We start from the raw sequence: 9,641 nt of genomic DNA, 5'->3' as shown, positions 1-9,641 counted from the left end.
TTCCCCCCCCCCCCCCCCCCCCCCCCCAGATGTTCTGGTCTTGTTGGTAGGCATCAGTTTGATTAGGTTGATATCTATACCTTTAACCGGATGCAACGACTACAATAAAGTAAAAGAGAGAGAGCAAGAGAAAAGTTACGTACACATCCAGCTGAGTATATGTCACCGGTTCTAAATCCTCTTTCTAGAGTATCCAAAACTGCAGCCTCAATTCTTTTGGCAGCACTTTCTTCACCAATGCCGTACTTAAGAAGCATAGCAGCACTGAGAACTGTTGCCAATGGATTTGCCTTATCCTACAGACAACACCATGTCATTTCATAGCATAACACTTTGCATCCTTAGGAAATTATTTTGATCTTTTAACAACACAAACCTGTCCAGCAATATCAGGAGCTGAACCATGTATAGGTTCAAAAAGTCCAGGTCCCTGTGCAAACGATTAATTTTATTAGAAGGGAAATGTAAAAAGTTTAGATCACCAGATAAATGCACAACTTCTTTCAAAAACCAGAATAACAATGCAAGAGAAGGATTTTGAATAACAATGCAAGAGAGTGATTTTGACTACCGATTCACGAAGACTTGCAGATGGAAGCATCCCAATACTTCCAGTAATCATGGAAGCGGCATCCGACAAAATATCACCAAATATGTTGTTTGTCAAAATTGTATCGAACTGCAAATTTCCAAAATCAGTCCCAATGAAACTCAACTTTCCTATCAGAAGAGCTATGAAATTCATAGCTCCTCGACAACAAGATCACTTTTAAATGCAGACCTGTTTTGGATTACGAATTAGCTGCATTGCAGCATTATCAACGTACATATGCGAGAGTTCGACATCAGGATATTCTGCAGCAATTGCTGTCACTCTTTTCCTCCAAAGCATTGATGCCTGCACAATAGTTAGTTCTATAGTAAGGTTTCTAAAATTCATAGACCGTACATAATATATTGAGCTGAAATGTAAATATATAAATAAAGTAGGGAAATCCTAAACTGAATGCTTGATCTTAATCATTACTCTTCAGTAAAATTTGGAGAAATTTGGACGAGACAGCCATTCTCAAAATTGAACTTTGAACTTCTTTCTAGCAAAATAAATGAATGGTCTGAGGTTGTTCTCTCAAGGGAAAAAAAAACTGATCAAAGGCTTACGCACCTCCAACACATTTGCTTTATCCACAGAGCAAACTCTTCCTTGTCGCTTCCGAGCATTCTCAAATGCCACTCGAGCAACCCGATCAATCTGACATAGAAGATCATATATAGTTCATAAAATAAGAAGGGGCTTATTTGGGTTATGGAGACAAATTAAACATGTAATTTTAATTTCCAGAAAAAGAAATGTAGAACAACTAATCTTCTAATTTAAGATTTATATCAAATAGCAATGCTTTTTATGGTTGAAGAATAAAAAAATAGAAAAAAAAGAAATTACCTCATGTGCTGCATACACTTCAGTATTAAATCCAATTTCTTCCCCATTTTCAGTGGTTTTAAAACCTCTTGGTTGCCCAAAATAAATACCTAATACAGGTGGAAGAAATCATGGCACCTTTATTCAAAACCCCAAAATTGAGAAATGGAAGGAAATCAAGGCATGGAACCACGTTTCATATGGGAGGGGAAAAATTTTACCTCCAGTGAGTTCCCTTACGACCATGAGATCAACACCTTCAGCAACCTCTCTCTTCAAAGTTGAAGCGTTCACCAACTGAAAGGGTAAGAAATGGAATAATCAATAGGCAATAGAGTACCACATATAAGACTTTAACCTTTTATCAACAGGTGAATCCTCACAAACTCACAGGACCGCACACGAATTTATGCATCTCAATGAAAATTATTACTGGTATATGCTTTCATGTTTCATTTAGGAGTAACAGTTGTATAAGCAAACTGACCACTGAATATAATACAAAGCAATGAAAAGTAGTTCTGCCAACTTGACACTGAAATATGCCAACATATTAGGTCATGTCATTATTAATTCATGATTTTGAATCTATCCCTCTTTCCATGAGGCTAGGTCTAGCATTAACATGTAACAAGGCTAATATAGGGCTTCAAACCACACTACTTTCCCCTGTCTTCAAATAACTGAAACACCTGTTTGATGTGTTATATGGAATATTCATGCCAAAATGTCTTGGCCATGCATGAACATAGCTTAATAGTTGAGGCATTGTCTACAGTCCGTGAGAGCAAAGGTTTCAAGTCCCTAAAAAAAGTAATTTAATGGCCAAAATAATAGTGGGGGAGGATACCATAGAAATTTACCTGAGGAAAGACAGTTGCAGGTCGCAAATTAGCAAATACTTCAAGACCTTTCCGAAGTTGAAGCAACCCAGTTTCTGGCTTCAAATGTTTTGGATTGTCGTCCCATTTGTACCTTAATAAAAGGAAACAGCCATGAGATGTTAAAACAGTTTTTAAGGAAGAAATCAATGTAATAGCACAAGATATAAGTATAAATACCCTCCAATTGCGCCAAATAGAACAGCATCAGATTGCTTTGCTGCTATAAGCGTCTCATCTGGCAATGGAACCCCGGTCAAGTCAAGTGCAGCTCCGCCCACAGGCATCTCTTTGTAATCAAATCCAATCCCTAACGAAACGGAAGCCAATCTCATCAAAAATCGAAACGAAAAAATATCTCACCCAACAATTTTACAACATGACGCAGAAAGGAAACTCCTTCAACTTTCTTCAGCTCTTCGCAATTTCCTAAGTTCGTTTCAGCAAACAATTAATCCCTATTACTGTCTTCAATCTGATTGCAATGCACATAATTACAAAGAAATCCATATACTGAACGTCTAAATTAAAGAATCCAGTATTCCTTCGACAATACATAGACCCAAACACTACCATATATAACACAAAAGCAACACCAAAATCAAACAAGCATCATAAATTCTCTTCACGCAACTCCAACAGCGTCCCAACAGAAATGAAAATGAAAATGGAGAAACAAAGACAGATTAGAGGGACCTTCAAGCGAAGCAGCGAGATTGAGAACATCCTTCGCAACGGCAATAACTTCAGGGCCAACACCATCACCAGGAAGCAGAGCGATATTGAAACGCCGGGAAGGAGAAGTTCCAGCAGAGCAAGTAACTCGGAAAAGCTTGGGCGATGTCTTCGAAAGACTAATAGATGGGGAGAAAAAGTTGGATGGCTTTGCGTTGAGATGCAGAGTCGCCGCCGCCGCCATGGATGAAGAAAGCAGAGAGCTCGGAACAGTGAGATAAAGAAATGCGCAAAGAATGCGCTGTGGGAGTTGCAGCGATTGGCTTCTCTTTTCTCTATTTATTCGTTTTTTTTTGCGTAAGATTCCACTTCGACAAAATTCACAATTTCACAATTTTAAGTCAAATTTTACTTTTTTATTTAAATTATTCTTTGCTAAAAAATCACGTGGGACCCACATTCCATTTTTTTACCCAATTATCACTCATTTATCCAATAATTTTAATAATTAAGAAGAAAATAAAATTAATATACATTACCAAATTAATAAACATTACCTTATTTGCATAAATATTAATTCCATGCACGTGTTCTTTATTTTATTATTTGTCTTTTTACATATATTTATTTTAAAATGATAAATAAATTAATTTATAATTTAGAGATTAAAAACATGTCATGATTTGAAGAAGCTGTGGAAGGAGGATCGAGCAACGGGCATGATGAAGAAGAAAACAACACAATGTTGAAGTGGTTCTTGCCTTCCTAGGACTGCGTGTTCTGTTGACAGCGGCGTCCACGCCATTGTCCATTCGCACCGAACCCTTAAATTGCTTCAAAATTTTAACTTATCTAACAAACCCTGTTTCAATTTCTCCTTTATAAACCCTTTCGAACACTCAAAACTAGCGATTCAATCCTTTTTCCATCTGGGTTTTTGTTGTTCTTTTGAGGGTTTTGGCCTGAACTTAAGGGGATGCTGAAGCTGGTCTTGAAAGGGGGAAGTAGGCCGCCATGGGTGGGCTTGGCTGCTGCTGTTTGGGTTCAAATAGCTAGTGCTTCTTCTTATAACTTTTCTCTTTATTCCCATTTCCTTAAATCCGTTCTGGGTTTGAATCAGCAGCAGCTTACGATACTCGGAGTGGCTAATGACATAGGGGAGAGCGTGGGGCTGCTTCCTGGACTTGCTTGCAACATATTTCCTCCTTGGGCATTGGTTTTGGTTGGTTCTGTGTGTTGCTTTCTGGGCTATGGAGCTATTTGGCTTGCTGTTAGCAGAACTCTCCCCAGTATGCCTTATTGGCTGGTGAGTTCAATCTTTTAACTCAACTCTCCAACTCTCCCCCATAATGGTATGATATTTGACTACTTTGAGCCTAAGGTCTAGCAGCTTTACATTTTGTTTCTCAAAATCCCTCGTACTAATCCAGATGTATTCCTTACTTATAAACCCATAATCAAAGTACACACCATAAAGCCTCCCCGGAGGCCTATGTAGCCCTCGATCAGCCTCCCCTTAATCGAGGCTCGACTCCTTTCTCTGGAGTCCTCGAACAAAGTGACACTTGAGTCACTTTTGACTACACCTTCAAGACCCATAACTTCTTTGTTGACATTTGAGGATTCTATTGACATGGATAAGCTAAGAGCATGGTTCTGATACCACGTTAGAAATCGCGACTCTCCACAATTGTATGATATTGTCCACTTTGAGCAATAAGCTTCTGTAGTTTTATTTTGAGCTTTCCCAAAATGTCTCATATCCGTGGAGATGTATTCCTTACCTATAAACCCACGATCATTTCCTAAATTAGTCAATGTGGACTCACTCCCAATAATCCTACGCTCTCCCCTACATGATGTGCTTTAACATTTACTTCTGCGTGTGATGGCAGCTATTTCTCACACATTGTATTGCTACAAATAGCAATGCATGGTTCGCAACGGCTGTGCTGGTAACCAACATGAGGAACTTCCCGCTCAGCAGAGGTACTGTTGCTGGCATTCTGAAAGGCTATGCCGGGCTTGGTGCTGCTGTATACACAGTGATATACAGCTTGATTTTCAGGAAGTCAGCTTCGGATTTGCTGCTGTTTCTTGCAATAGGGATACCCATTTTTGGCATAGCCTTGATGTACTTTGTTCGGCCTTGTACTCCGGCTGCTTCAGAGGATCCATTTGAGCGTGGCCATTTTCTTTTCACACAAGCTGCTTGTGTCTCGCTAGCTGTTTTTCTAGTCTCCACCACAATTCTATATGCAAAAACCACCCCTAGTGATGCTGTGGCATACCTCTTAGTTGCCATAATGGTTGTTCTGTTAATGTCTCCTCTTGCAGTTCCCATAAAAATGACCATTTGTTCTACAAAGACGAAGAAACTCGAGCCTCAAGTTGAATCTGCCGAAGCTTTAGCTTCTGGAGAAAGCGATTCGTCGTCCGAAATAGAACCCTTATTGACACCATCTTCCTCATCTACAAATCTTAGAAGTTTCTATGAGAATGATGATGATGGATCAGATGCAGAAACACTTCTTGCTTTAGGAGAGGGGGGCATTCATAAGGAGAAGAGAAGACCTAAAAGAGGGGAAGATTTCAATTTCCATGAAGCTGTTATCAAAGCTGATTTTTGGCTGCTTTGGTTCTCGTACTTCCTCGGGGTCGGTCCGGGAATAACGATTCTCAACAATTTGTCTCAAATTGGGATTTCTTTAGGTGTTAACGACTCGACGTTGCTGTTGGCTCTTTTCAGCTTATGCAACTTTATCGGTCGTTTAGGCTCCGGTGTTATTTCCGAACACTTCGTCAGGTAAATTACTTTGGTTTTCTGTTTACAAAAGCAGGTCGAGTGTTTTGCTCATTGGTTCGCCCATGGTTGCTCAATGCAGGTCAAGAACAATACCACGGTCGCTGTGGATGATGTTTGCACTGATACTCATGGCTATAGCATTCCTCCTATATGCGTCTGGCCTCACGGGTACTCTCTACATTGCCACAGGTTTCACTGGTATCAGTTTTGGAGTTCTATATTCTATGATGATCCCTATGGCATCTGAGATTTTTGGCCTCAAGAACTTTGGAGTGATCTTAAACTTCATGCTGCTGGGGAATCCAATTGGAGCAGCTCTTTTCTCAGTTTTTCTAGCCAGTACTTTATACGACATTGAGGCTGCGAAGCAAGGTTCGATAACCTGCATCGGCCAACAGTGTTTTAGAATCACTTTTTTCGTTCTTTCAGGCGTGGCGGGGTTCGGTTCGATCTTAAGCTTAATTCTTACAATTCGATTGAGGCCAGTCTATCGAATGCTTTACTCCAGTGGTTCATTCCGCTTGCCTCTAAGTACAGTTTATTGATGTTTGGAAGAGGATTCTCTTGGCTTTGGCCAACTTGTATTATCTTAATGCTGTAACTATTAACTATAAATGAAATGGGATACCAAAAGAAATTTCAGAATAGGTTTGGATTGGACTAACCCATGAATGGTTAGGCACACGCGTCCTCACTATCCCACCGCCGGTGTCTAGCTTTGATACCATTTGTAACCGTTCAAGCCCACCGCTAATAGATATTGTCCATTTTGGCCCGTTATGTATCGTTGTCAGTCTCACAGTTCTAAAACGTGTTGATTAGGGAGAGGTTTCCACACCCTTCTAAAAATGTTTTTATTCTCATCTCCCGTCATACGAGATCTCACCGAAAAACTCGAGAGAGACAGAGTGGGGATGCTTGAAAGTTTGAACATAGTTGTCAAAGTTGATGATTTCTCCATAGTAATCAAAGCACATCAAACTTTCTTCCACAGTAAGAAACAAAATTTCTCAGCAAAGAAAAAGTTGTCTTGAGAAAGAAAAAAACAGGAACAGTATACTGCAAAGAGCTAAGAAAATGGTATTAACTGAGAATAATGACATATCAATATTACAACATAACATTACAAACCTCAAGCCACAAGAACAAAAGCTGGGTTTGGCAGAGATTATGATCTCCTAAACAAAATCAAGATCTAATTCATGCCTGTTAGAAAAAGAGACCTAAAGGGCATGAATGATTGTTCAAGAAAAGTGAAGAATAAAAGAGAAGACAACATGATTTTGAATCAGAGCCTTGTTCCTAAAGCTTGCATTCTGCTAGACCCACCACTAAAAAAGAAACAAACAAAATGAAGCATTCCCAATTCCCAATTCCCAATTCCCAAGCCTTAGTAATATACTAAATTCTAATCCTAGTGTTGGTGGTAGAACACAAAAACCTATCTCTCACCATCAAATTAACCCAAACAATAGAATTGGGGAAATCCAAAACAGAAACAACTGAAATCTACAAATGTTTCTAAAATCATACTAGAAATTTTGATCTTAAAATCTGGCTAAGAATTCGAAATTCTAATGTCAACACAATTTTCAGGACTTAGGTAGGTTTCAAATTCTGAAACATCGTATCCCACCTGATCTCCTCAACGCCATTGCTCCAGCAACCATCCTCCTCCTCCTCCTTTTTCTCATCCCGGCGAAGATCGTACACAAGCGGACCGGAGAAGCTCTCGATTCGCGGCCACACACCTGGCGCTGGACTTCCATTAGTGAGTAGAAACCTCCCTTGCTGTTTCGCGACCATCAATTTCTTATTCCTCTTCAGCAATTTCCCAGAATAGGTCGATTTAGGGACGACGACTAGGGCTTTGCTGTCGTCTCCATCATGGACAGAGAAATTGCGAATCAACTTGGCGAAACAGCGCTTGGTTCTCTTGATTGCGAGAAGGAGACGAGTGATCGGGCGAGGATGGAGAGCGCCGTCCTTGCGAGCTAGCTTGAGGATCTCGAGACGGTGCTTGGCAATGGAGATTCCGATGCTCTGGAGAAATTCGTGGTTGAAATAAACGATGTCTTCCTGTTCGAGCTCGTTGTGGGATAAGGCGAGGCCATATTCATAGACGAGAGAAGGATCTAGGGTCGTTTTTGAAAGCCATGAGAACCAATCCATGGCCGAAAATGGCTGAAAATGGCTGAGTGATTCTTCTCTGTGGCGTTCCTCTGTTCTTGCTGAGTATGTTCCTGTGAATGATGCACTTTGAGAGACAGAGATATGGATGTTTTTATACACCCCAACCTAGAGAGAGAGAGAGGAGAGAGAGAGAATTATTTTCTTTTCTTTTTTCTTTTTTTTTTATGTCTTTTGACTACTTTGTGTTTTGACTGACTTTTTCTCTTTTTAATTTTAAAAATTCAATATATTTATATTCTTATTATACAAAAAAAAAAAAAAAAGTCGGTTTAATTTAATTTAATTTAATTTAATTTGTGTTAATTTAATCACAAGGATAATGTATTTTGATTCAACGTTTAAGGTCGCCTACTCTCACTAAGTTAATTTAATTTATCTTAATCCCAAATGATTATTCAATAAAAATATGATAACTTAAAATTATAGTTTTTTTTTTTATATAAATAAAATAAAGTGGAAAATACGGTGGACTTTTGTGACCAAAAACTTTATTTCTAACTTTCATTTTTTTTTTCTATTTTCTTCTTTGACAAATTTGATGTTATATTATATATAAATTATTATTATTTAATCAAATTCGATAAAAATTAACTTTATTTTCAAGTATATATTGTAAAATAGACACGAGAATAAATATAATGATACTAAAATAATGTTTTAATTAAGAAAATGAACAAAAAAAAAATAAAGTTATAATGGGTAGGTTGAAGCAACTACAGTTTGGTAGTTGAAATGTAATTAAAGTAAGTTTATGAAAATACAAAGTGGAGTAGAAGAAACAAAGAAATATGCAAATTTTTGTTCCCATCAATCAAGGAGAGGAAGAGAGAGAATATTGGATTGATTTATTTTCAATTATGTACCTAATCACATTAATTGCTTGCTTTTATTATTATTTAAATTTGTTTTGTTTAAGAAATATATATATAATAAATAAATAAAGACAAAATTAAATTTTTAAGATGGTATAAAACACAAAATTGAAAATTTATTTACAAAAATTAATAACCTAATTAAAATTTTAGAATTGATATAAAAATTAATAACCAAATTATATTTTTTATATATATAAAAAAAAACCATTAATCAAGCTAAAAATATGTGAATGTGAAAAGGGTTTTTTGAGTCTTTATTTTTATTTGAAGAAATACAAAAAAGTAGAAAATTATTGTAAGTCAACTTTTTGGGTTTGACTTAAATTCTCAATGTTTTTTTTTTTATCCTTTTATTATGGGCGTGGGATTCCATCACTATCTCATTAAAAAACTTATATCTAATGTGTAAATTATTTTTGTGTGTGACATGCTTTTATTATTTTTATTTTATTTGGAGAAAACCATCACCACAATAATTATAAATAATTAACTTTTAATTCCATCTTTTACATTTAAAAAATGAATTCAATGTCATCCTCGTGCCTTTAATTAAAATTTTATTAGGTGAGCGATCGATAAATGTCATTTATTTTGAAGAAATTGTTATTAATATGGTTTGATGAATACCTAAACTTTTAATTCGGTGTATAATCGGTTTATTAATTAAAAAATTAAAAAAAAAACCTATTAAGTATAAAATTCAAAGATTTTTAAAATGCCATTAATTTAGTGGGCTTGGCCTTTAAACGAGATTGGGCTGCCAAGAATTCACAGTTTGCTTTATTGGG

At 37.1% G+C, this 9,641-nt stretch overlaps 3 protein-coding genes across 3 annotated transcripts in view; 1 reads left to right on the top strand and 2 right to left on the bottom strand.

Annotated features, from left to right (window-relative positions):
- Positions 1-3,307, bottom strand: part of LOC111452151 (3-isopropylmalate dehydrogenase, chloroplastic-like) — a 5,244-nt gene extending 1,937 nt beyond the window's left edge. Inside the window, exons 1-10 of the mRNA XM_023092720.1 lie at positions 3,001-3,307; positions 2,485-2,614; positions 2,287-2,398; positions 1,645-1,720; positions 1,445-1,533; positions 1,166-1,252; positions 782-898; positions 572-679; positions 377-430; positions 144-296 (exon numbers count right to left, since the gene is read on the bottom strand). Coding sequence (XP_022948488.1) covers positions 144-296; positions 377-430; positions 572-679; positions 782-898; positions 1,166-1,252; positions 1,445-1,533; positions 1,645-1,720; positions 2,287-2,398; positions 2,485-2,614; positions 3,001-3,223 — 1,149 coding nt within the window. The 5' untranslated portion in view covers positions 3,224-3,307. The remainder of the gene's footprint in view (positions 1-143; positions 297-376; positions 431-571; positions 680-781; positions 899-1,165; positions 1,253-1,444; positions 1,534-1,644; positions 1,721-2,286; positions 2,399-2,484; positions 2,615-3,000) is intronic.
- A 374-nt stretch (positions 3,308-3,681) lies between these two features.
- LOC111452149 (protein NUCLEAR FUSION DEFECTIVE 4-like) lies at positions 3,682-6,405 on the top strand. The gene is made up of 3 exons (XM_023092718.1): positions 3,682-4,285; positions 4,875-5,785; positions 5,865-6,405. Exons 1-3 carry the CDS (start codon positions 3,956-3,958, stop codon positions 6,328-6,330), a joined length of 1,707 nt encoding a protein of 568 aa, XP_022948486.1. The 5' UTR covers positions 3,682-3,955; the 3' UTR covers positions 6,331-6,405.
- Positions 6,406-6,842: 437 nt separating this feature from the next.
- Positions 6,843-8,056, bottom strand: LOC111452156. Its single transcript, XM_023092729.1, has one exon. It carries the CDS (start codon positions 7,955-7,957, stop codon positions 7,385-7,387), a length of 573 nt encoding a protein of 190 aa, XP_022948497.1. The 5' UTR covers positions 7,958-8,056; the 3' UTR covers positions 6,843-7,384.
- Between the last annotated feature and the right edge of the window lie 1,585 nt (positions 8,057-9,641).

This window comes from Cucurbita moschata, unplaced genomic scaffold, assembly GCF_002738365.1.
Source record: "Cucurbita moschata cultivar Rifu unplaced genomic scaffold, Cmos_1.0 Cmo_Scf00014, whole genome shotgun sequence".
In the NCBI taxonomy this organism is placed as follows: Eukaryota; Viridiplantae; Streptophyta; class Magnoliopsida; order Cucurbitales; family Cucurbitaceae; genus Cucurbita; species Cucurbita moschata.
This window is presented reverse-complemented; position numbering and strand designations above follow the sequence as displayed.